We start from the raw sequence: 27914 nt of genomic DNA on the forward strand, positions 1-27914 counted from the left end.
GCCAGGAATCATCAGGCCAGGGTGTCCTCAGGCATAGAGAGAGAAATAGGGTGATTAGTTGGAGCATTCAGATCCAATTTGTTTAATTGATATTCATTATTTATTTACTATTAATTACACTTTTCCGATTGCAAAAGTTTATGAACATATAATTTACTAAACCTGTAAACAAAACAATCATTACATTAATTGCATATTGCATCTGGGGTGAAAAATTGATGTACACTGCTCAAAAAAATAAAGGGAACACTTAAACAACACAATGTAACTCCAAGTCAATCACACTTCTGTGAAATCAAACTGTCCACTTAGGAAGCAACACTGATTGACAATACATTTCACATGCTGTTGTGCAAATGGAATAGACAACAGGTGGAAATTATAGGCAATTAGCAAGACACCCCCAATAAAGGACTGGTTTTGCAGGTGGTGACCACAGACCACTTCTCAGTTCCTATGCTTCCTGGCTGATGTTTTGGTCACTTTTGAATGCTGGCGGTGCTTTCACTCTAGTGGTAGCATGAGACGGAGTCTACAACCCACACAAGTGGCTCAGGTAGTGCAGCTCATCCAGGATGGCACATCAATGCGAGCTGTGGCAAGAAGGTTTGCTGTGTCTGTCAGCGTAGTGTCCAGAGCATGGAGGCGCTACCAGGAGACAGGCCAGTACATCAGGAGACGTGGAGGAGGCCGTAGGAGGGCAACAACCCAGCAGCAGGACTGCTACCTCCGCCTTTGTGCAAGGAGGAGCAGGAGGAGCACTGCCAGAGCCCTGCAAAATGACCTCCAGCAGGCCACAAATGTGCATGTGTCTGCTCAAACGGTCAGAAACAGACTCCATGAGGGTGGTATGAGGGCCTGACGTCCACAGGTGGGGGTTGTGCTTACAGCCCAACACCGTGGAGGACGTTTGGCATTTGCCAGAGAACACCAAGAATGGCAAATTCGCCACTCTCGCCCTGTGCTCTTCACAGATGAAAGCATGTTCACACTGAGCACGTGACAGACGTGACAGAGTCTGGAGACGCCGTGGACAACGTTCTGCTGCCTGCAACATCCTCCAGCATGACCGGTTTGGCGGTGGGTCAGTCATGGTGTGGGGTGGCATTTCTTTGGGGGGCCGCACAGCCCTCCATGTGCTCGCCAGAGGTAGCCTGACTGCCATTAGGTACCGAGATGAGATCCTCAGACCCCCTGTGAGACCATATGCTGGTGCGGTTGGCCCTGGGTACCTCCTAATGCAAGACAATGCTAGACCTCATGTGGCTGGAGTGTGTCAGCAGTTCCTGCAAGAGGAAGGCATTGATGCTATGGACTGGCCCGCCCGTTCCCCAGACCTGAATCCAATTGATCACATCTGGGACATCATGTCTCGCTCCATCCACCAACGCCACGTTGCACCACAGACTGTCCAGGAGTTGGCGGATGCTTTAGTCCAGGTCTGGGAGGAGATCCCTCAGGAGACCATCCACCACCTCATCAGGAGCATGCCCAGGCATTGTAGGGATGTCATACAGGCACGTGGAGGCCACACACACTACTGAGCCTCATTTTGACTTGTTTTAAGGACATTACATCAAAGTTGGATCAGCCTGTAGTGTGGTTTTCCACTTTAATTTTGAGGGTGACTCCAAATCCAGACCTCCATGGGTTGATACATTTGATTTCCATTGATAATTTTTGTGTGATTTTGTTGTCAGCACATTCAACTATGTAAAGAAAAAAGTATTTAATAAGATTATTTCATTCATTCAGATCTAGGATGTGTTATTTTAGTGTTCCCTTAATTTTTTTGAGCAGTGTATTTTACTCAATCTCATTTTAAATTATAATTTCACTTCTTAAATGTTTCATCTTTCTTATTAAAACTGTGAATAATGTTCTGTAAATGAGTATATGCCAAGAAATCCGATACATTAATAACAGTTTATCAGACCAGGGGTGAAAAAAACAGACTGCTGCAACCTGAATGGCTGAACGCAGGTATGCAACATCCGGGATTAGTGTTAGCCTCTCTAGCATGGTGGTGGAAAATGGTTTTCATAAAGAAAGTATTCACATTTTCCCCGCCTACTCGCCATTAGGAGGAAACCGACGCCTTTGCAGCCTGAATGCAGAATGTTTTATGTATGAACCGGTCCACCGGGTTATAGGAGTATTAATTGTGTGTAAGATGCATATGTAAGATGGCGCCGACAGACATGGCAGCTTTGCTTCGATCTCCTAAGCAACTTTGCAGTATTTTGTTTTTTTGTGTGTTTACAAGCTTTTAGCTACACGAGCAATACCATCTCCTAAATATGTGTACGTGACCAATAAAATGTTATTTGATTTATTGCTGGCTGCATACATTCCATTTGGGCAGTAAGATGAAACAACTCAATATCGCCATCTGCCGGCCTTTGGGCTAACACTGGCCCATCATGGGCTCTCTCAAATCATTCACAAACGGGGAAGAAACCTTTTGAAACGTAAAACGAAATTAATATTCTTATTGAAAAAAATCTGATAGGCCCTCCCGCATTTGAAAACCCTTGCTCCCGTTTCATGCCTTCTGAACAACACGAACGTGTTTTGGTCACGTGGTTGCAGCGTGAGGTCAACAGGTAGGTGCGGTTGCTCGACTGTTCTGTTTTTAAAGGACAGAATTGTTGCTCTGGTGGTCACAGCATCACGGCCGTGTACTTTGAAGACAACATGAGTTTTGATTTGTGTGGAGGTAAGCCTTGATTTCTTGAAACATAATTGCATTTGACTCGTTCTAATCTAAAATGTTGTCAGTGATCTGAATTAGCTACAGTGTATCTCAATTGTTCTGTTTATTAATAATAATATGCCATTTAGCAGACGCTTTTATCCAAAGCGACTTACAGTCATGCGTGCATACATTTTTTGTGTATGGGTGGTCCCGGGGACCGAACCCACTACCCTGGCGTTACATGCGCCGTGCTCTACCAGCTGAGCTACAGAGGACACAATGTATTAATGTATTAGACACAACTGACTCAAATAACCAACTCATCATCAAGCTTTGATTATTTGAATCAGATGTGTAGTTTGGACCGAGTTTGGAAACCTTTGTCTAAGACGCAAGCCAACTATTTTCCTAGTATTTGAGCTGATTGCAGGCGCGCTTCACACCAGTCAAGTATTGCATTTAATTATTCCAAAGACTGCCTTAGTTGAGACTATTTTCATATTTTTGGCAGAAGTCAAATGTGCCACAAAATTACTTGATACATAAATTGCGTGATTAACAATCTGGACAGGTTAGGCTTAACTTTTTTTAAACATCGGCTAGTCAGACCATTATTGTTCCATCTGGCTGATATCCGTTTATTTAGGTAGTGTAACGCATATCACAGAATTTTCGACTGTTTTACTACCCAATTTAGGAAGTGTCGCCAAGTTAAGGTTTGTCAAATTCTCTGCGATGCTTTACACTGCCTAAGTAACAACGGCTATCAGCCAACAGGAACAGTAGTAATGGTCCGACTAGCCAATATTTAAAAGCTTGCCCTTTAGTTGAAGAAGACATATTGGCTTTTTTCAATTTCTCAACTAAGTCTACTAATTATTGCTATCCATCATAAAACGTATAATTTAATGAAGTGGTTGAGGTAGTTTATTTGGATCACTGTAAGCCTACATGGCCTGTCTCATTTAGATGTCTCATTTTCCACAGCTGTAGGAAAAGATGAGGTGAAGAAGGATGATGCCTCTGGCCAGGAACAGAAATCCCTCTTTGGATTGGGGAAGAAGGACAAAGATGGGGACAAGGTAAGAAACATACTGTTACCATTACCTAACCCAGTTGCTAGATGAGCGCTTGAATTGTATTTCAGCCACCAACGGCAGTTTGTACACAATTAATGCTGATGCATACAAAGTATTCTGACTGTATACCAACTTTCAGAGTGCATCCAAGGACAAAGACAAATCTAAGGACCATAAGAAGGACAAAGACAAGTCTAAGGAACATAAGGACAAGAAACATGGTGACAAGGAGCATAAGAAGAAGGACAAGAAGCACAAGGACAAAGATGATGGGTCATCTTCGTCCAGCAGCGATGAGGTAGTGTACATTAGCCTTGATTTGTCCAGTTTTTTTGTTATGGTCGAGTATTGTTCTAAAGAATGTCATGTATGACTGCTATAGAACCTGGTCCCACAAGTCGTGTTGACAACCACACCTTAGTTCAACGGTTCCTTACTATCAACATGGGTAAGGTCATAGAGGCTGTCAACACCACTTTTCTTTTCAGAAAAAAACAGGTCATACCAGCTATGGCAGTTTTCAGGCTAAATGCCCTAGTTATGTAGGCGTGGTTGGTGTTGCCATTTACAACACTTGAGACTCAGAACTTTTACTATCACATGAGGTTCCATGCACTTTTATCAGCTAGTAAAACATCATTTTAGAAACAGATCTCTATTTCAGTCTATTCCTTACTGTAATAGCTATCTGTTGTTGATAGGTATGGGTAAGACTCATCAGACCTTTTATAACCTCAGCCATGCCTTACTTTTATGCAAACTAGGCTATTGTAAAAGAGGAAATGGACATGAATGCTCTGAGTTACTAGGTATGCCCTACAGTCACATCAGGGCCTGCCATGACATGACTGCATATTTCACCCAAAACAAGTTATTATTAGTACAGGTAATGGTTCATACTGGCACCTTGATATGGTCATAATCACTAGGGTTTTATGGCTTACCTTTTTATTAAATGTATGTCTTTTGTCATTTTAGGATAAAGGCAAGAAGAAGCATCACTGATTCTGGTGCTGTGAGGAAGTGCTACTGCCAGTTAACTCTCATGTCAATGTTTCGTGCTGCAGTGTTGATGCATGATATTTACTGTGTACTGTTTCCTTGTTGTTCCTGAACATGTTTTGATGTGCCAGACTGTAAAGTAGGGGTTTTACAACAGAACATTAAATAACACAACCACCAGGATATATGGTGAATGTCAGACTTTTTGCAGACATCTTTCCTCCCTAGCGTAAAGTCTGTCCACCAGAAGGTGGAGGTGTTTTTCATTGAATGTTTGTTTAATAGATTGAATGCAATTGATTTGTTCAATTGATTGGCAAACATAATGTTATTTTTTAAATTATGATCATAGTCCAGTTCAAAAGATTGAATTGTTCTTATTTTAGCACAATTTATGAGAGAGCTCAAATGTTCTTAGTTTGAAATAAAAAGCATAAGGGGAGAGCATATAGGCCTACCCAAAGGTTTTCTCAACGGGATAGTGTTGGGAGTGGAACATAGTTACAATGCATGTTACTTCCGTACGTACGTATTGTACTCCGACTATGCAGAGTGAAGATAGGAGTCCATTCCTTGTCTAACCTGAATTGACCTAGTGAGCAGGTGCACTGGCCTGGAGTAAATTCATTCTACAAAAACGAACTAGGAAAACCAAAGCTGCGCAAGACGACAAGACTGGGGTACACAAAATGCATGACACAGCAAAGCCAGGCAGTGTTTCCTTAACATGGCATCAATATTGAAGTGGACGTGAACTCTAACAGGGGTTGTCAGGAAAGAGGAATTCAAACATTTAACATTCGGATCTTGTTCACATTCTTAATCTTTTATACCGGGCGGAAAAGGAAAACAGAGCAATTGCAAAATGTATCAATAATAAATCAAGCGTTTTTGGATGCTATCATTGCTTTATGGTAACTCCTCTCTCACACTCGGCTGTATCCCCGTTGGGATGCATAAGAGGGGAGATGAACAGATATACAGCCTGTCTTTCCAGTGAACTCATCAGCAGAAATGTAGGGTCACTTCATTAATGCTTTCATGGTTTATGAAATAAACATGACGGTAGCTTCTAGTAAAAACAAAAAATGGTATGTTCATATGTACAGTGTATAGGCTACTGTATACATTGTCACACTTGTGTCAAATGTATTTAAGAATAACTCAAGTTTTACCGCTTTCTCAAATCATAAGGTAGTGACCAGGGGTGCTTTTAAGATCCAGTAATCATAAAATCTGGGAACATAAAGTTGAAGTCGAAGTTTACATACACCTTAGCCAAATACATTTCAACTCAGTTTTTCACAACATTTAATCCTAGTAAAAATTCCGTGTCTTAGGTCAGTTAGGATCACCACTTTATTTTAAGAATGTGAAATGTCAGAATAATAGTAGAGAGAATGATTTATTTCAGCTTTTATTTCTTTCATCACATTCCCAGTGGGTCAGAAGTTTAGATACACTCAATTAGTATTTGGTAGCATTGCCTTTAAATTGTTTAACTTGGGTCAAATGTTTTGGGTAGCCTTCCACAAGCTTCCCACAATAAGTTGGGTGAATTTTGGCCCATTCCTCCTGACAGAGCTGGTGTAACTGAGGCAGGTTTGTAGGCCTCCTTGCTCGCACATGCTTTTTCAGTTCTGCCCACACATTTTCTATAGGATTGAGGTCAGGGCTTTGTGATGGCCACTCCAATACCTTGACTTTGTTGTCCTTAAGCCATTTTGCCACAACTTTGGAAGTATGCTTGGGGTCATTGTCCATTTGGAAGACCATTTGCGACCAAGCTTTAACTTCCTGACTGATGTCTTGAGATGTTGCTTCAATATATCCACATAATTTTCCTTCCTCATGATGCCATCTATTTTGAGAAGTGCACCAGTCCCTCCTGCAGCAAAGCACCTCCACAGCATGATGCTGCCACGCCCGTGCTTCACGGTTGGGATGGTGTTCTTCAGCTTGCAAGCAAACCCTTTTTCCTCCAAACATAACGATGGTCATTATGGCCAAACAGTTCTATTTATGTTTCATCAGACCAGAGGACATTTCTCCAAAAAGTACGATCTTTGTCCCCATGTGCAGTTGCAAACCGTAGTCTGGCTTTTTTATGGCGGTTTTGGAGCAGTGGTTTCTTCCTTGCTGAGCGGCCTTTCAGGTTATGTCGATATAGGACTCGTTTTACTGTGGATATAGATACTTTTGTACCTGTTTCCTTCAGCATCTTCACAAGGTCCTTTGCTGTTGTTCTGGGATTGATTTGCACTTTTCGCACCAAAGTACGTTCATCTCTAGGAGACAGAACGCGTCTCCTTCCTGAGCAGTATGACGGCTGTGTGGTCCCATGGTGTTTATACTTGCGTACTATTGTTTGTACAGATGAACGTGGTACATTCAGGCTTTTGGAAATTGCTCCCAAGGATCAACCAGAGGTCTACAATTTTTCATCTGAGGTCTTGGCTGATTTTCTTTTGATTTTCTCATGATGTCAAGCAAAGAGGCACTTAGTTTGAAGGTAGGCCTTGAAATACATCGACAGGTACACCACCAATTGACTCAAATGATGTCAATTAGCCTATCAAAAGCTTCTAAAGCCATGACATCATTTTATGGAACTTTCCAAGCTGTTTAAAGGCACAGTCAACTTAGTGTATGTAAAGTTCTGACCCACTGGAATTGTGATACAGTGAATTATAAGTGAAATATTCTGTCTGTAAACAATTGTTGGAAAAATTACTTGTGTCATGCACAAAGTAGATGTCCTAACCGACTTGCCAAAACTATAGTTTGTTAACAAGAAATTTGTGGAGTGGTTGAAAAACGATTTTTAATGACTCCAACCTAAGTGTATGTAAACTTCCGACTTCAACTGTATGCCGGGGTTCTATAAAATGGCAACAGTATGTCAGAAATATAACAATCTGAATGGCCTCGGGCAACCTAAGGAGTAGATATTTGTACCTAAGTCAGGAGTGACAGACAGATTCTTTGGAAACCCTGTCAACAACCCCAGGCAGTACTGAAGAGCTGGTTGAGGCGTTGACCCTTGTCACGCCTTCATCTTCTCTCATACATTTTTAATTACTCAAGTCTAAAAAGTTGAATAAGAGAACGTTTTCATCAAATGTTTGTCTATATAGCCTTGACAGATAAAAAAACAAAAACAAAAAACACGTATATCTATATTTGGACCAGAAGTGCTCAGGCTCTATGCATGAAATGTTTAGTGAGACACAGGGATTATTTTGTGCTGAGCTGTGGTGAGATCACATTTTGTTCAAGAGAACACATTGACAGTAGCCTCCCTTTGAGAGCTGTTGTGTGTTGCTGGCTCTCTAATATGGGCGGTGGTGACAAAGACCACTGTCGTGGGCTTGAAGAACAACTAAACTGTGTTGGTTTGCTGTTACATGCATGCAGAAAACACATTTTTGAAATTGAATTAGGTTTATACTTTATGAAAAGCTTGTCACTTCTGCAGATTCAAGATGTGCATGAAAGCTGCAGCAATCAATCAACCAAAACTTTCAATAAACCAGATAAATGGTAACCTGGCAAGTCCATAGCCTTTATTTACTTGATATCAGCTTTTATTCAGCACGCACGCTCGTGCATTGTATACATGCATAATGCATTACATCCGTACGCATTGGCGCTGGCTTCAACCGTGCAATGCGGGATGCAGTTGCCTACCAAGCACATACAGTTGCTTTTTTTTTTGTCACCAGAGGGGGGCATTACTACCTCTAGTCTAGACTGGCGTCACTGGTCTCCTGGCAACAGCCCGGGCGAGTTCTCGATCAAGGTTCCAAATAGAATGCTGTACAGAAAAGGAGTGCATGTTTAGCGTTGAACCATGGGCCAGCCTTGTACAAGAAGAAACAACTACCCCCCCCCAAGAAATTGTACTGTTTCATGTGTTCTGTGAATGTGTATCTGCTACAACAAGACTGCCGACAATTTTCAGAACGTGAGTAAATTGATTAAAGGGAAAATATCAAGGGCTGTCAGTGGACAAAATAGTACGTGTGCGACCAACAAAAAACAACAGTGAAACAACGACAAAAAAAGGACGACCAAGAAGCAGCAGCGGTTTGGGGTGGTGGTAGGCTATGAGGAGATGCAACCTTTTGTTACTCTTTCTACTTTTAGATTTTGTTTTGTTTTGTTTTGCTACATAAAACGCATTTGATTATTGCGTAAACCATTGGGACTGTATTAATGTATGCTGTTTCGAGAGACCGTTACTTTCCATCAAATAAACAGTGAAATAACGATTTATTTAATCAAGAAGACACACAAAACTACTTGCCAAGTAGTTACGAACCATGATGAAATTCCATAATTCGGACCTATGGATTGCTTGGCTGGTTTTATTTTGCATGGAAGGTAAGACATTTATTTATTACTTTAAAAAGTTTGTAGGCCTAGCTACTTGTGACATTAAACTGTCCCTCCCAGTCTAACGCCATGACAACAAAAAAATGTTATGGAAAAAATAATTGACCACTATTGACATTAATTTGAACAAATATAAGATCGGCCTACCCAACCATTTTTACATGAGATGTTTTATTATATCAATGTGATCATAAGTAAATGCAACCTCGCCAATAGCGCATGCCATGCTTACGTTTGATCCTTCCCTTAATATGGTCCCCTGTAAACTCACTTGGTAGAGCATGGCGCTTGCAACGCCAGGATTGTGGGTTCGTTTCCCACGGGGGCCAGTATGAAAATGTATACACTCACTAACTGTAAGTCGCTCTGGGTAAGAGCGTCTGCTAAATTACTTAAATGTAAATATATTTGAATCTCTCTGTAAATCCCCTCCATTTCAGCAGAATCTAAAGCAATGATTTAGAATTACTTTGTTTTAAATATGTTTTCCCATATCACACGAAAATCACTTTTGATTGCTTTTATATGCACACGATGGGCGTTTTTTGGAACATCGGACAGGGAGCCCAAATTTGTATTATCTGTTATTGCCAATGCCATGGATACGGACTGAAACATGTAGTGGAACATTCAGTGTTTGTCTGAGATAGAAACGAAGGTCCGTCCAGACGGCAAAGGGTTGCAGCGGATAATCCGCGCGATTAGGAAGAGCACTCGATTCCCTGTGACGACGCGCCCTGGCCGCCTTGTCGTTGTAGCTGTCTATCCTCATAAGAAGTTTTCAGAATATATAGATGGGAACTAGGTGGGGGTAGACGACAATTATATACAAAGATAATGATTAATATTTAAGTAATCTTTATATTACAACAAAGTGTGTGCAGAACAAGTTGAAATGGCCAATGCTTGTGGAATATAATATTCCCAACATGAACCTGCACCCTCTGGATTCTCTCTCACATGTTTGTGTATTGCAGAGAAGTGTCACTTTGAATTCTGGTTTGATCCAATTGAGTGCTAGTTATTTAACATAACTACTAGACTTTCGTATATGTTGTGTGTGATGTCTGCTGTCATCCTTATTCAATAGTGGACTGAGACAGAGCATCCTTCTCCCCAGCCAAGTCTACTCCTGTAATCAGTGTCTCACTTTATCTGTTCTGAACTGAAATTGATCCAGTGGAAGTTCAAAGGGTGAGGTGCAGCAGTTCTCCCTTGTCCTCCAAAGAGATGACCGCAAGTGGTTCGTTCATAGTGTACAATGTATCCAAAGAAGAGACAACTGAACACAAGTTGTTGATTTACTTTTCAAATATGTTCTCTTTCTATCTAGGTGTGTGTCTCTATAAATATAGTGAACTGGCAATAGATCTTCTTGTTTCTGCTGTAAATTGATGTTGATCTCCCTTGGGTGCAATGTGCATGTAAGGCATCATCACTCATTTATGTGAATTGATCCGATCACATCTCTAGTATGGTGAAGCTAGGTCTATTGATATGGTCCTACTGGTTTGTTGGGGTAAAGTGATAGGGTGAAGAGGACAGGTACAGTGCACTCTATTGGCCCGTGTTACTTCAGCATCACATCCCACTGGGCACAAACTGGTTGAATCAACGTTTTTTCCATGTCATTTCAATGAAATTATGTTGAACCAATGTGGAATAGACATTGAATTGATGTCTGTGCCCAGTGGGTTGTCTCCCCGTGCTGTGCTGTCCTGTGGTCTCTCTTTAGCTGACTGTGGCCGTTAGTTTCCGTTAGAACTCCCCTGTGTCTGGGAGAAACCGTGTCACAAGGGAACTCTCTCCACAGAAGTGACGCCGGACATAGTCCCCTTCACACTGTCGAGTTCACTGAAGGTCCCTTCAAACTGTCAGCCTTAGTTGGAAAAGTAGCCTGTCCTCAAGCCTTCCTACATAAATGTTGCATTCCGGTCAATTAGCAAAGGCCAGGCAGACAGAGTACAGACATTCAGATACATGCAGAGCACAAAGTGATGCAGATAAAGTTTGATGTCAAAAAATTATTTTCCAGAAATGGTTAGAGGGACTTTCAAAAGGACAAAATAAATGGCGGATTGTTTCTGCTTGTGAAATTATGCCCTTAACCACAGTGTGTCTCTCCGTGGCCCGCTCTAACGATTTCACCAGATAGCTGGAGGGCTGGAGAACCAATCCGGCATGCTGATCAATTCTGCAAATGAAATTAATCTGAAGTGGTGTCCCTGAACTTTTTTAATTGCCTGGTTCCACCAGTGCCCCAATGTAGTGGCTTCTCGTTTTAAGTTCTCCGTACCCCATGAGTTAAATGCTGTGTTGGGAAGATGAGGAGTCGGCCTAGGTGAAACATAAAATAAAAAAAGTAGCAATGGAAAAGCTCACAATAGCAGTAAGGTACTTTATCTGTATCAATGTAACCCAGATTTCTTGGCAAAGATAGTTTCTCTGCAGGTACTGTAAGCTTTAACCCTCCAGACATCAATAGGCTTTCTGAAATACCATAACCCAGGCAAAAGTAGAGGTGTTAACCGGGTGTCTTAGCTGAATTCCCTAACCTGGCCCCTCATAATGCCATGGCCATTTTCCTCTACACTGCCACTCTTACCGAAGTCGTTGTGGTAATTTAGAATAAGTTCAATCAATTTATCTGCCAAAATCAAGGTAAACGAATAGAACAGAACTGAACAGATAAATACGACTAGCACGGCAGAGGAATCTCTGAAAAGAGAAGCACTCGGGTGAGAGAGCTGGGAAAGCAGTGCTCAGTGATGCAAAACACGCTGTCTCTGTAATCATCTGTGATCCTTCATAATGAGTCTCCCTTCTAAATTATATTGAATATATGATTTCAATAATTAATTATTATTTAAAAACACATTCAAGTATGATTTATACATTAAATACGTGCTCAAATAATTTGAGTTTGTTTTCTCTGGGAAATATATGCGAAAATATAAAATGTCCCCACTAAAATGGAGCAGCTGGAATGTGTGTAGGACAGATGGAAGTTTCCACCTCGATTATTTTAAACCTAAAAATAGCTTCTCAAAAATTAAAAGTCCTTTGGGACTGCTTGCAAAGTGCGTGAGCGACAGAGGCGAGCTAGGAGGACGAGCCTTCAAAAGACAGCTGTGATAGCTGGTTCTGGGGAAATTGATGAATTAGTGATGGAGATATTTGAGAGAGAGAGATACCACTGGCAGACAGTTGCCTGCTCAGGACACACTAACAGTACCCAAAAGAGAAGCTTGCGGCGGTTGAGCAGAGTTCATGCTAAAACACCTTGGTCCAATGTCTAGTTGTGGCTGTTTGGGATTCAGGGGTTTGGTAGCCTAGCTGTTAAGAGCATTCGGCCAGTAACCAAAAAGTCGCTGGTTTGAATCCCCAAGCAGACAAGGGGAAAAATCTGTGCCCTTGAGCAAGGAACTTAACCCTAATTGCTCATGTAAATCGCTCTGGATTAGAGCATCTGCTAAATGACTAAAATGTAAATCTAATTTGTGTTATCAAACTGAGCTGTGATTAATATTGTAAAATGGATTAAATAAAAACAATTCCTCAACAATCTACACACAATACCCCATAATGACAAAGCGAAAACCGTTTTTTTGAATTTTTTGCAAATGTATTAAAAGTAAAAACCAGACCTTTTGCTATGAGACTCGAAATTGGGCTCAGGTGCATCCTGTTTCCATTGAGCCTCCTTGAGATGTTTCTACAACTTGATTGGAGTCCACCTGTGTTAAATTCAATTGATTGAACATTATTTGGAAAGGCACACACCTGTCTATATAAGGTCCTACAGTTGACAGTGCATGTCAGAGCGAAAACCAAGCCATGAGGTTGAAGGAAATGTGTCGAGGCACAGATCTGGGGAAGGGTACCAAAACATTTCTGCAGCATTGAAGGTCCCCAAGAACACAGTGGCCTCCATCATTCTTAAATGGAAGAAGTTTGGAACCACCAAAACTCTTCCTATAGCTGGCCGCCCAGCCAAACTGAGCAATCGGGGGAGAAGGGCCTTGGTCAGGGAGGTGACCAAGAACACAATGGTCACTCTGACAGAGCGCTAGAGTTCCTCTGTGGAGATGGGAGAAACTTCCAGAAGGACAACCATCTCTGCAGCACTCCACCAATCAGGCCTGTATGGTAGAGTGACCAGACGGAAGCTACTCCTCAGTAAAAGGCACATGACAGCCCGCTTGTAGTTTGCCAAAAGGAACCTAAATACTCTCAGACCATGAGAAACAAGATTCTCTGGTCTGATGAAACCAAGATTGAACTTTTTGGCCTAATGCCAAGCATCACGTCTGGAGGAAACCTGACACCATCCCTACGGTGAAGCATGGTGGTGGCAGCATCATGCTGTGGGGATGTTTTACAGCGGCATAGACTGGGAGACTAGTCAGGATCTAGGCAAAGATGAACGGAGCAAAGTACAGAAAGATCCTTGATGAAAACCTGCTCCAGAGCGCTTAGGACCTCAGACTGGGGCGAAGGTTCACCTTCCAACAGGACAACGACCCTAAACACACAGCCAAGACAATGCAGGAGTGGCTTCAGGACAAGTCTCTGAATGTCCTTGAGTGGCCCAGCCAGAGCCCGGACTTTAACCCGATCTAACATCTTTGGAGAGACCTGACAATAGCTGTGCAGGAACGCTCCCCATTCAACCTGACAGAGCATGAGAGGATCTGCAGAGAAGAATGGGAGAAACTCCCCAAATACAGGTGTGCCAAGCTTGTAGCGTCATATACAAGAAGACTTGATGCTGTAATCGCTGCCAAAGGTGCTTCAAAAAAGTACTGAGTAAAGGCTCTGAATACTTATGTAAATGTAATATTTCAGTTTTGTATTTGTAATGAATTAGCAGAAATGCATAAAAACCTGTTTTTGCTTTGTCATTATGGGGTATTGTGTGTAGATTGATGAGGGATAAAAACGGTTTAATCAATTTTAGAATAAGGCTGTAACGTAACAAAATGTGGAAAAAGTCAAGGGGTCTGAATACTTTCCGAAGGCACTATATGTGTTCTGAAGGTTGATGCTCTAACCACTAGACTGCATGCATACGGTATGAGCGTACCACCACAACTTCCTGATGTGAAACTGTTGGGAGTCACTTCCTGTTGTGACACTGTTGGGAGTGAGGCGAGGGACGCATCTGTGGTTCACACACTAACCTGTCTTTCATGTGGATTTCCTGTCCCTGTGCGTTGCTCCCAGGGCTTATACATATTTGAGGCGGATGTTGTCCTCCTGTAGTAGCATCCCGAGAATGCCCTCAACTTGCAGTATTCATTTTCAGCTTCAGTGGCTTGAAATTTGATGGCATTGCAGGAGAGTGTTGAGAAATGTCCCGTGTCTATATATCTGTAATAAAGAGACAGTCTTATATCGTGCTTTATGAAGATTGCTATTGTAGTGCAATACCTTGGTTCTCCATTTAAACACCAATGTAAAGCTTGCATGACAAGCATTTTAAGGCTATCATTAAACTTCCCAGGTGCGATTCTTATTCGTAAGCCGCATTCTATAACATTTAAACCTACAACACCCATAAGACACCTTGCCTCCTTGTGCATTAGCCTATCATAATCCTCCAACAGTGTCTGATAGAGGATTATTATGTATCAGGGCATTAGGAAGGATTGTTTGTTTATAAACCGAGGGGTCAGGGGAATCAATGGTTCAGAAGGTAGAGTAGTGTGCTCTAATTCCTTGGCATGGCAGTGAGTGAGCATCCCAGAGGTTTAATGCTCTCCTGCCCTGGTATGACCACATAGCTGCTGTAATCCACCTCACACACTAGCCACCAACCAGCATCACTTTCTGTTTGTATAGTGTCTGCATGTGAGCTTTTTCTCAGGTACAAGGATTTATTCAAACTCAGCTTTTGTTGTATGTCACCATAGTGACATAAAAGTAATATGTCACCTCAAGTGACATGTAATGAATATGTCAGCATATGTGACATACAGGTAACTGCCAAAATAATGGTAACACTTGAGTAAATGAGGGATACAAAGTATATTGAAAGCAGGTGCTTCCACACAGGTGTGGTTCCTGAGTTAATTAAGCAATTAACATCCCATCATGCTTTGGGTCATGTATAAAAATTCTGGGCTGGCCATTATTTTGGCTACCATGGCTATGCCCCCATAGGATGACAATGGCCCCATCCACAGGGCACTAGTGGTCACTGAATGGTTTGATGAGCATGAAAACGCTGTAAACCATATGCCATGGCCGTCTCAGTCACCAGATCTCAACCCAATTGAACACTTATGGGATATTCTGGAGCAGCGCCTGAGACAGCGTTTTCCACCACCATCAACAAAACACCAAATGATGGAATTTCTTGTGGAAGAATGGTGTTTCATCCCACCAATAGAGTTCCAGACACTTGTAGAATTCATGCCAAGGTGCATTGAAGCGGTTCTGGCTCGTGGTGGCCAAACGCCCTATTAAGACACTTTATGTTGGTGTTTCCTTTATTTTGGCAGTTACCTGTACTTTGGTTAAATGTCACTATTTTGACATATTCAAATGGGACCATGTTGCTTTTGTATACTGTATGCAGAGGAAATTCCAACATAAGTACTGTGAGTGTGTTCTAATACACCTTGCTACCATACAATCTGAAGGGTCTTGACCCTTTGGACTAGAAGGAATAGAGACATAACCTCTTGAACCTGGTAGAGCTGACGATTGCCCCTGATATACCCCTGACCATAGTAATTGCTTCCAATTCCGAGAGTGATTTTATGTGGTTGAAGACTATTATGTCTGATGTTTGTGATGAAATCACTGAATATTACACGGCTCGAGTGAAAACAGGAATACCAGGAAAGTGTCTTGACCAGATAATTACCATTCTCTAAAAATACATGGAGGATAATTCATATTCTTCTGAATGTAATTTAGAAAAATTGCACATAGTTGCACCCAGCGTGTTGTCTGGCGCTCTGTAATGGTGACTTTCGCGTTTCATCCCTCGAGGTACGGTTACTGACCTCCGTCAATAGCTTTCATGTGCCTGGGAATTATACTTTCACTTTGATATATTTAGTGTGCCAGCGTGAGGTGTGCAAAATTAAAATGCTTTGAAAAGGTTTTTCTGTTTATTGGCATTTCAATGTTAGAAGCTTTTAAATGTTAAGGCTGGTGATGTGCTCTCACTGATGGCTGTTTGGCTGTATGTGACGCAGCCAGCTGCTAGTGTATGTTTTCTTTTTACCCCAGAAAACCCAACTCAGGGGACACTATAGTACAACGTCAGTCAAGCGCCACTGTACTACAAAATGCCTTGTTTGTCTAGATAAACATCACTTTTCTTCCTCTGGAACCGGTCGTTCTATTGCAATTTAATGCTGTTCCTCTGACATTAAACACAATTAATAGATATTTATACTATTCAAATTCCTATTAGATTAGATTAAACATAACAGCAGTGATTTTTTTATTTTTTTGCTGTGATTTTCTGATGCTTAGTTTGAATGAAATCTGTAAAGGAATCATCCAGAGAGATCTTCAGAGAAGCAGCAGAATATAGAGACACTCTCCTGCATTAAACATGCCACCAGCTTTTCACAGCAATAGGTAATTCATAACCTGACAGGAAGTTATGCCCCTCTCTCTCTCTCTCTCTCTCTCTCTCTCTCTCTCTCTCTCTCTCTCTCTCTCTCTCTCTCTCTCTCTCTCTCTCTCTCTCTCTCTCTCTCTCTCTCTCTCTCTCTCTCTCTCTCTCTCTCTCTCCTCTCTCTCTCTCTCTCTCTCTCTCTCTCTCTCTCTCTCTCTCTCTCTCTGCATAGCCACATATCTTATGTTACGAATCAATGCATTTGTCAAAACAAATGATGTAGCTTTGATGTAGTTCTTCATAAACCCATCGATTCGCAGGCTTCGACCTAAGAAGATGTACAGTATGTTTCTAAACATAGAACTGACAAATATATCCTCAAAAGATCAGAATATGTATGTAGCACAGGTTCAGTCTAGTTCTTGAAATTCAAACAGCAAAAATGAGTTTAAACTAAACATGAATTAGGTTGTAGCTAAGTGATGGACAGTGACTAGCAATGGTATATTTAACATACTGTAATGTTTATTACATTCTATTTGACTTCTCCACCAAAGGACAGCCAGGTTAATGTGTGCTGAGTGTCTGAATTGATCCCTAATGGTGTGTTGTCTACACAAAGTTTTCACAAGTTCCCTTTCCTCACCCACTTAAACACGAGCCAAATGGCTTTCCAAGGCTGAGCAACATTACTAGAGTATGAACGAGTACGTCAGGTCTGATGCGTGTAAGAACTGCAGAGTGATGCTTGTAAGCATGAACAGTGAGCATGCAGGAGATCCCATCTGTACATGGTTACAGCAGATTTCACTGGCCCTTGGGCCACTGCAACGTGCGTATTCTGGGGGGGGGGGGGGGGGGGGGGGGGGGGTTCTGTGTGAATGGGGGAGGGGATATAGCCTACTAGATTTCATTGGCCATATGTCTCCATAATCCACTAAACTGTCCTCAGTCACTGACCACTCTTTGAAACCACTCTCTCAGAGGAAAATGTGATAACCTCTACCTTCATATCACTGTGTTCTGCTTACAACATCTTTGCACATGATGTGCAAACACACCAATCACAAGACACAAGCCTCATTTGGCCTTGGCCTCTCTGTCCAAATGCAGACATGGTCATACAACACCAATCCAACAGCAGATTTAAAATGATGCACATAATAAACAATGCCATAATGTACAGACTTACACTATATATACAAAAGTATGTGGACACCCCTTCAAATGAGTGGATTCGGCTATTTCAGCCACACCCGTTGTTGACAGGTGTATAGAATCGAGCACACAATGGCCATGCAATCTCCATAGACAAACATGGGCAGTAGAATGGCCCGTACTGAAGAGCTCAGTGACTTTCAACGTGGCACCGTCATAGGATGCCACCTTTCCAACAAGTCAGTTAGGTACATTTCTGACATGTTAGAGCTGCCCCGGTCAACTGTAAGTGCTGTTATTGTGAAGTGGATACGTCTAGGAGCAACAACGGCTCAGCCGTGAAGTGGTAGGCCACACAAGCTCACAGAACGGGACTGGCGAGTGCTGAAGCTTGCAGCGCGTAAAAATGGTCTGTCCTCGGATGCAACACTCATAACCGAGTTCCAAACTGCCTCTGGAAGCAACGTCAGCACAAGAACTGTTCGTCGGGAGCATCATAAAATGGGTTTCCATGGCCGAGCAGCCGCACACAAACCTAAGATCACCATGCGCAATGCCAAGCGTCGGCTGGAGTGGTGTAAAGCTCGCCGCCATTGGACTCTGGAGCAGTGGAAATGTGTTCTCTGGAGTGATGAATCATGCTTCACCATCTGGCAGTCCGTCGGACAAATCTGTGTTTGGCGGATGCCAGGAGAACGCTACCTGCCCCAATGCATAGTGCCAACTGTACAGAGCCCTGACCTCAACAGCATCGAACACCTTTGGGATGAATCGGAACGCAGACTGCGAGCCAGGCCTAATTGCCCAACATCAGTGCCCAACCTCACTAATGCTCTTGTGGCTGAATGGAAGCAAGTCCCCGCAGCAATGTTCCAACATCTAGTGGAAAGCCTTCCCAGAAGATTGGAGGATGTTATTGCAGCAAAGGGGGGACCAACTCCATATTAACACCAATGATTTTGGAATGAGACGTTTGACGAGCAGGTGTCCATATACTTTTGGTCATGTTGTGTAACTGTCAGCCCTAATATTAGTTGTGTCACAGATCCCTGGTCCAGCGGTGTGTTACCTATTAGTGTGTGTTATCCCACAGCAGAAAGGATTTTAAGTAGATTCAGGCTATTTGAGGGGCTTTAAGCTAGCGTGGGGCGTAATGTAACAGGCGCGGTTCGCAAGTACCACATGGACACGAGACAATGTGTAAAATATTAAAGTGCTCCTCTGTTTATTTGCCCCAAATCGTTCGCTAAGACAGGCTTTTCGGCAGATTACAACCCTCAGTTCCCTATGCAGTGATTTATAGATTATAGATAGCTTTGGGTTTATGTATTCACGAGACTCAGTGGACAGCAAGCCTCTTTGGCCCTACCTCACGTGAACGAATTCTCTCCTCTCTCTACCTCCGTTCTTCTTCTCCTCTTACCCTCCATCTCTCTTCTTTTCTCTCCAGCCTCTCCTCATCTCTTTTTCCTCCCTCTATCGTCACACTTCCCGCTCCTCCCCGCTTCCCTCTCCTCCCTCTGAGCATACTTCACTCTTCTTCTGTGGATCCTGAGTAAAAATACTGCAACAGTGTTATGGCCATGGGAATGAGCTAATGACTAGAGTTGAAAAGGTATTTGGTTTGAATCCCTGGTCCTGCGTGCTGGCTGTATAGATCCCCTGTGGTTATTTTTCAGTTGTCCAATATGCAATACACAGTGTGAACGATGCAATTAACATAAATCTAGTCAATATGGGTAATTAGCCATGCACAATTAATTATTCATGAATTAATCATTGCATGTTATCACAGCTGTAATTAGCCCAAACCAACAATAACCATGCAATTACAATGTTGTCCCATCTCTCAATGTCAACACGAAGAGTAATTCCTCTGTTGATAGATATTGGAGGGAGTGTATGTACAGTGGGGAGAACAAGTATTTGATACACTGCCGATTTTGCAGGTTTTCCTACTTACAAAGCATGTAGAGGTCTGTCATTTTTATCATAGGTACACTTCAACTGTGAGAGACGGAATCTAAAACAAAAATCTAGAAAATCACATTGTATGATTTTTAAGTAATTAATTTGCATTTTATTGCATGACATAAGTATTTGATCACCTACCAACCAGTAAGAATTCCGGGTCTCACAGACCTGTTAGTTTTTCTTTAAGAAGCCCTCCTGTTCTCCACTCATTACCTGTATTAACTGCACCTGTTTGAACTCGTTACCTGTATAAAAGACACCTGTCCACACACTCAATCAAACAGACTCCAACCTCTCCACAATGGCCAAGACCAGAGAGCTGTGTAAGGACAGTTCAAGATGACGGTCAATCACCCTCGGTCTGGGGCTCCATGCAAGATCTCACCACGTGGGGCATCAATGATCATGAGGAAGGTGAGGGATCAGCTCAGAACTACACGGCAGGACCTGGTCAATGACCTGAAGAGAGCTGGGACCACAGTCTCAAAGAAAACCATTAGTAACACACTACGCCGTCATGGATTAAAATCCTGCAGCGCATGCAAGGTCCCCCTGCTCAAGCCAGTGCATGTCCAGGCCCGTCTGAAGTTTGCCAATGACCATCTGGATCATCCAGAGGAGGAATGGGAGAAGGTCATGTGGTCTGATGAGACAAAAATAGAGCTTTTTGGTCTAAACTCTACTCGCCGTGTTTGGAGGAAGAAGAAGGATGAGTACAACCCCAAGAACACCATCCCAACCGTGAAGCATGGAGGTGGAAACATCATTCTTTGGGGATGCTTTTCTGCAAAGGGGACAGGACGACTGCACCGTATTGAGGGGAGGATGGATGGGGCCATGTATTGCACGATCTTGGCCAACAACCTCCTTCCCTCAGTAATAGCATTGAAGATGGGTCGTGGCTGGGTCTTCCAGCATGACAACGACCCGAAACACACAGCCAGGGCAACTAAGGAGTGGCTCCATAAGAAGCATCTAAAGGTCCTGGAGTGGCCTAGCCAGTCTCCAGACCTGAACCCAATAGAAAATATTTGGAGGGAGCTGAAAGTCCATATTGCCCAGCGACAGCCCCGAAACCTGAAGGATCTGGAGAAGGTCTGTATGGAGGAGTGGGCCAAAATCCCTGCTGCAGTGTGTGCAAACCTGGTCAAGACCTACAGGAAACGTATGATCTCTGTAATTGGAAACAAAGGTTTCTGTACCAAATATTAAGTTCTGCTTTTGTGATGTATCAAATACTTATGTCATGCAATAAAATGCAAATGAATTACTTAAAAATCATACAATGTGATTTTCTGGATTTTTGTTTTAGATTCCGTCTCTCACAGTTGAAGTGTACCTATGATAACAATTACAGACCTCTACATGCTTTGTAAGTAGGAAAACCTGCAAAATCGGCAGTGTATCAAATACTTGTTCTCCCCACTGTATCCCATGATGCATAACAACTGAGATGTCCCCTCCCCTTTTTAAAAGAGAATGGGTATGTCCCAACAATCTCTCCTTCCTAAAGTGTGCACCACAGGAGGTTGGTGGCACGTTAATTGGGGAGAATGGGCTCGTGGTAATGACTGGAGTGAAATGGTAACAAATACATCATACACATGGTTTCCAGGTGTTTAATGCCATTCCATTTGCTCCGTTCCGGCAATTATTATGAGCCGTCCTCCCCACTGCAGCCTCATTCACTACTTCCCAAACTTACATTTTAGTCATTTAGCAGACGCTCTTATCCAGAGCAACTTACAGTTAGTGAATAATTTTATTTTATTTTTTATACTGGCCCCCCGTGGGAATCGAACCCACAACCCTGGCGTTGCAAACGCCATGCTCTATCAACTGAGCTACATCCCTGCCGGCCATTCCCTCCCCTACCCTGGACAACTTGTGCACCGCCCATGAGTCTCCCGGTCACGGCCGGCTGCGACAGAGCCTGGATTTGAACCAGGATCTCTAGTGGCACAGTTAGCACTGCAATGCAGTGCCTTAGACCACTGCGCCACTCAGGAGACAACTTAAAAGCATTGGGTTGGTGTTGGAATGGGCTAGGGTAGAGTACCTCATGATAAACTGTAGACCACACTATCTACCAAGAGAGTTTTCATCTATGTTTTTCGTAGCCGTCTATTTACCACCACAAACCGATGCTGGCACTAAGACTGCACTCAACGAGCTGTGTAAGGCCATAAGCAAACAAGAAAATGCTCATCCAGAAGCGGCACGCCTAGTGGCCGGGGACTTAAATCTGTTTTACCTCATTTCTACCAGCATGTCACATGTGCAACCAGAGGGAAAAAAACTCTAGACCACCTTTACTCCACACACAGAGACGCATACAAAGCTCTCCCTCGCCCTCCATTTGGCAAATCTGACCATAATTCTATCCTCCTGATTCCTGCTTACAAGCAAAAACTAAAGCAGGAAGTACCAGTGACAAGCTCAATACGGAAGTGGTCAGATGACGCGGATGCTACAGGACTGTTTTACTAGCACAGACTGGAATATGTTCCGGGATTCATCCAATGGCATTGAGGAGTATACCACCTCAGTCATTGGTTTCATCAATAAGTGTATCGACGATGTCATCCCCACAGTGACCGTACGTACATATCCCAACCAGAAGCCATAGATTACAGGCAACATCCGCACCGAGCTAAAGGCTAGAGCTGCTGCATTCAAGGAGCGGGACACTAATCTGGACGCTTATAAGAAATCACGCTATGCCCTCAGACGAACCATCAAACAGGCAAAGCGTCAATACAGGACTAAGATTGAATCCTACTACACCGGCTCTGACGCTCGTCGGATGTGGCAGGGCTTGCAAACTATTACGGACTACAAAGGGAAACCCAGCCGCGAGCTGCCCAGTGACAGGAGCCTACCAGACGAACTAAATGCCTTTCATGCTCGCTTCGAGGCAAGCAACACTGAAGCATGCATGAGAGCACCAGCTGTTCCGGACGACTGTGTGATCACGCTCTCTGTAGCCGATGTGAGCAAGACCTTTAAACAGGTCAAAATTCACAAGGCCGCGGGGCCAGACGGGTTACCACGACGTGTACTCAGAGCATGCGCGGACCAACTGGCAAGTGTCTTCACTGACATTTTCAACCTCCCCCTGACCGAGTCTGTAATTCCTACATGTTTCAAGCAGACCACCATAGTCCCTGTGCCCAAGAAAGCGAAGGTAACCTGCCTAAATGACTACCGCCCCGTAGCACTCGAGTCGGTAGCCATGAAGTGCTTTGAAAGGCTGGTCATGGCTCACATCAACACCATCATCCCGGAAACCTTAGACCCACTCCAGTTCGCATACCGCCCCAACAGATCCACAGATGACGCAATCTCAATCTCACACTGCCCTTTCCCACCTGGACAAAAGGAACACGTGAGAATGCTGTTCATTGACTACAGCTCAGCGTTCAACACCATACTGTCTCCCGAGTGGCGCAGTGGTCTAAGGCACTGCATCGCAGAGATCCTGGTTCAAATCCAGGCTCTGTCGTATCTGGCCGTGACCGGGAGACCCATGGGGCGGCGCACAATTGCCCAGGGTAGGGGAGGGAATGGCCGGCAGGGATGTAGCTCAGTTGGTAGAGCATGGCGTTTGCAACGCCAGGGTTGTGGGTTCGATTCCCACGGGGGGCCAGTATGAATAAAATAAAATAAAAAGTAATGTACTCACTAACTGTAAGTCGCTCTGGATAAGAGCGTCTGCTAAATGACTAAAATGTAATAGTGCCCACAAAGCTAATCACTAAGCTAAGGACCCTGGAACTAAACACCTCCCTTTGCAACTGGATCCTGGACTTCCTGACGGGCCGCCCCCTGGTGGTAAGTGTAGGTAACAACACATCTACCACGCTGATCCTCAACACGGGGGCCCTTCAGGGGTGTGTGCTTAGTCCCCTCCTGTGCTCCCTGTTCACCCACGACTGCGTGGCCAAGCACGACTCCAACACCATCATTAGGTTTGCCAACGACACAACAGTGGTAGGCCTGATCACCGACAACGATGAGACAGCCTATAGGGAGGAGGTCAGAGACCTGGCCGTGTGGTGCCAGGACAACAACCTCTCCCTCAACGTAAGCAAGACAAAGGAGCTGATTGTGGACTACAGGAAAAGGAGGGCCGAAACACGCCCCCATTCACATCGATGGGACTGTGGTGGAGCGGGTCGAGAGTTTCAAGTTCCTTGGTGTTCACATCACCAACAAACTATCATGGTCCAAACACACCAAGACAGTCGTGAAGAGGGCACGACAACACCTTTTCCCCCTCAGGAGACTGAAAAGATTTGGTATGGGTACCCAGATCCTCAGAAAGTTCTACAGCTGCAGCATCGAGAGCATCCTGACTGGTTGCATCAATGCCTGGTATGGCAACTGCTCAGTATCCAACCATAAGGCAATACATATATACTAGGTGGTGTCAGAGGAAGGCCCAAAAAATTGTCAAAGACTCCAGTCACCCAAGTCATAGACTGTTCTTTCTGCTACAGCACGGCAAGGGTGTCTAGGTCCAAAAGGCTCCTTAACAGCTTCTACCCCCAAGCCATAAGACTGCTGAACAATTAATCAAATGGCCAGCCGGACTATTTACATTACCTCGACTAACCTGTACCCCTGCACAGTGACTCGGTACCGGTACCCCCAGTACAAGCCTTGTTATTGTTATTGTATTGTGTTACTTTTTATTGTATTTTTTACTTTAGTTTATTTAGTAAATAGTTTCTTAACTCTATTTCTTGAACTGCATTGTTGGTTAAGGGCTCGTAAGTAAGTATTTCACGGTAAGGTCTACACCTGTTGTATTCTGCGCATGTGACAAATACAATTTGATTTGATGTAGTTTCTATATACACTACAAGACCAAAAGTATATGGACAACTGCTCGTCGAACATCTCATTCCAAAATCATGGGCATTAATATGGAATTGGTCTCCCCTTTGCTGCTATAACAGCCTCCACTCTTCTGGGAAGGCTTTCCACTAGATGTTGGAACATTGCTGCGAGGACTTGCTTCCATTCAGCCACAAGAGCATTAGTGAGGTCGGGCACTAATGTTGGGCAATTAGGCCTGGCTCGCAGTCAGCGTTCCAATTCATCCCAAAGGTGTTCGATGGGGTTGAGGTCAGGGCTCTGTGCAGGCCAGTCAAGTTCTTCCACACTGATCTCAACAAACCATTTCTGTATGGACCTGGCTTTGTGGAAGGAGGCATTGTCATGCTGATGTTTCCACTTCACAATAACAGCATTTAAAGTTGACCGGGGCAGCTTTAGCAGGGCAGAAATTTGACAAACTGACTTGTTGGAAAGGTGGCATCCTATGACGGTGCCACGTTGAAAGTCACTGAGCTCTTCAGTACGGGCCATTCTACTGCCAATGTTTGTCTATGGAGATTGCATGGCTGTGTGCTCGATTTTATACACCTGTCAGCAACGGGTGGGGTTGAAATAGCCGAATCCACTAATTTGAAGGGGTGTCCACATACTTTTCTATATATAGTGTACCTGTCATTTCCTTTCAAATCTACAAAGGGAATAAAAAATTATCCATTTCATATTCATCATCTCCAGCACCACCCCAACATCAACATATGTGAAAATGTTTATGTTTTGTAGTAAAAAATAGTGTTTCCAATGACATCATCGGTGTGCATCGTGTGATTTTAACCAATTATGAGTAGGCATTGCCTGGTAATTGCCTAGTAATTGGTACACTTATCTTCTTTACTACAAAACATAGAAACGCATCATTTTCACATATGTTGATTTTGGGGTGGTGTTGGAGATGATGAATATGAAGTTGACTTTTTATTAAATGTCCCTTTAAGTGTACAAGAAATGAAAGATTATTGAAACGCAATAATGGAACATAATCAGTGAGGGAATAACAAGTGATCAATCAACCTCTCATGTGTGGACAAGGCTGACATTTTCACTAAAAAAATTACATGGGTATTTCATGACACTCTCCAGAAAAAAAGAAAGAAACAGAAATTAGTGGCATTGTTAGGTCTCAGGTTGTTTTGAGCAGGGTTTTCAATACATTGGAGGCATGCTTCAGCTCAGCTGTCTTATTGCAATTGCCTATTGACTAAAGCTTTAGGAGAGCGGAAGAGGGACTGTAATATGATGGTGGGTGCAGAAAGCGATGGCTTCGCTATTAGAGGGAACACAATAGAAAATTGATCGTGGTTGAAAACGACAGAGAGCCCCATTGAGCCAACCATCCTTTTGCTCACACAGCCACAAGAGATACTATTTTCAATTGTTAAAAATGGTGCCTAGATAAAAGGGTAAACGCCCGCTCAACCCAGCTATAACTGATTATATGGCTACGCATGGCAAAAGGAGTGCAATTTTAATTAATCCTTATTTAACAGTAGGATGAAAAATTAATTACACATTGTTATGCAGATAAGCCTGTGTGATACTGTGATGTAGTCATAGTTAATAAACCGTTAAAGGGGAGTTGGTTTTAGCTGTGCCGTTAAAGTGTGAGCTCAGGAATAAACCGCATACTTCCCTTTTGTTATCTGACAGACACTCCTCAGGAGAGACCAGTTGACTGTAGATGGAGAGGTCAAAGTGAATCCTTTAGAAATGCATGCATGGTTGAGAGAGTCACCCACCGAAGCACATTTCACACACGAATGCACAGCATGGTAAGGGCTGTACTGCCTCTCTGCCTCTATCTTCAGGAGAGTCAGTCAGTGAGTGTACTGGCACAGTGCAGCAGGATAACAAAGAAAGAACTATAACACTTTGCTTGAGCTTCCTCTACCCACTCTACTTTCCTCCTTTGTGGTAACAGACCTGGGTTCAAATACTATCTGAAATAATTTCAAATATTTTAGCTGGGCATCATTGAGCTTGCCTATTGCAAAGGAACCAATAGAATAGCTTCGAAACGGCAAACCCTGCCCATCTGGCACTCCAGACAGGCTAAAGCAAACTCGAAACATATTTTAATGATTTCAAATAGTATTTGAACCCAGATCTGCCGTGGTATTGGAAAAACAACTCTAAGTAAACATCTGGAGCATACCACCATGTCTTAAATCCCTGCTCTAACACCGCTCGTTTGCATGCTGTCAGCCACCTCTGTTATTTTGGGCGGGGGGTTCCAATCCAAAGGCTTGATTATTTCTTTTCTTACACCCTGCCTACAGTACTGAGGACTCAGGTGGACTGTGCGTATAAAAATAGAAACTAACAGCGATGACGTGTTTGGAGAAAATCACACATGCCACAGATTATATTCAAAACATCATTCCAATGCAGCCTTTTACAGTAGGAAATATACCAAGGGTAGCTGTGGATTTTTCTTTGCTGAAAGAGTCCTCTGGAAAGCCTCAGTTTGTTTTGTGGAATCCTTAATGTCCTCGCTGTCCCTAGGCACTGTCAGGGTCCCGTTTTCAACTGGACTCCTTGGCGATGGGTCTTTGAGAGAGGGCTAGCTGGTGCCAGGACACTAGGGGTTTTGATTGTCCTGCTGCATGGCTCATTATCATCTGAATACATCATGTTTCCTGCCACCATGGCACGGGAACAAGAGGCCCCCTGTTCCACTGGCAAGGGCCTGGGTGAAGCCAGGGCCCAGTGTGGTTGGTTGGTTTCTTGGCTGCTTGGCTTTTCACTGGCACTTCTTCTCCATATTTCGACCTGTAGATCTGGTGCACAATATTAAAGGGATAGTTTGCTGTTTTGAAGATTGAGCTTTTTCGACTTTTCTAAAGTGAACTATCCTTTTAACCTGGCTCGATGGTGTTTCTCTGCCAAAGGGATGGTTTAAGTGCTAAAACACTACTCAACCTTAGCAGGTAGCTTAGTGGGTAAGAGCGTTGTGCCAGTAACCGAAAGGTCGCTGGTTCTAATCCCCGAGCCGACTATGTGAAAAATCTGTCGATGTGCCCTTAAGCAAGGCACTTAACCCTAATTGCTCCTGTAAGTCGCTCTGGATAAGAGCGTCTGCTAAATGACTAAAATGTAAATGTTAAGCCTTATTAACTGATAG

General features: G+C 43.3%; 2 protein-coding genes across 4 annotated transcripts in view; both read left to right on the forward strand.

The window, feature by feature from the left end:
- The first annotated feature begins 2177 nt into the window (after positions 1-2177).
- Positions 2178-4962, forward strand: LOC311106274 (uncharacterized protein). The gene is made up of 4 exons (XM_084148561.1): positions 2178-2719; positions 3686-3780; positions 3917-4075; positions 4756-4962. Exons 1-4 carry the CDS (start codon positions 2698-2700, stop codon positions 4780-4782), a joined length of 303 nt encoding a protein of 100 aa, XP_084004687.1. The 5' UTR covers positions 2178-2697; the 3' UTR covers positions 4783-4962.
- Positions 4963-9104: 4142 nt separating this feature from the next.
- igsf11 (immunoglobulin superfamily member 11) overlaps positions 9105-27914 on the forward strand; it is a gene marked incomplete at both ends in the record, with an annotated part of 127563 nt that continues 108753 nt past the window's right edge. For all 3 annotated transcript variants that reach the window (XM_084147854.1, XM_084147855.1, XM_084147856.1), the window contains one exon: positions 9105-9165. In XM_084147854.1, the coding sequence (XP_084003980.1) occupies positions 9105-9165 (61 nt within the window). The remainder of the gene's footprint in view (positions 9166-27914) is intronic.

The sequence above is a fragment of the Coregonus lavaretus genome (assembly GCF_964263955.1).
Source record: "Coregonus lavaretus genome assembly, chromosome: 30".
Taxonomy (NCBI): domain Eukaryota; kingdom Metazoa; phylum Chordata; class Actinopteri; order Salmoniformes; family Salmonidae; genus Coregonus; species Coregonus lavaretus.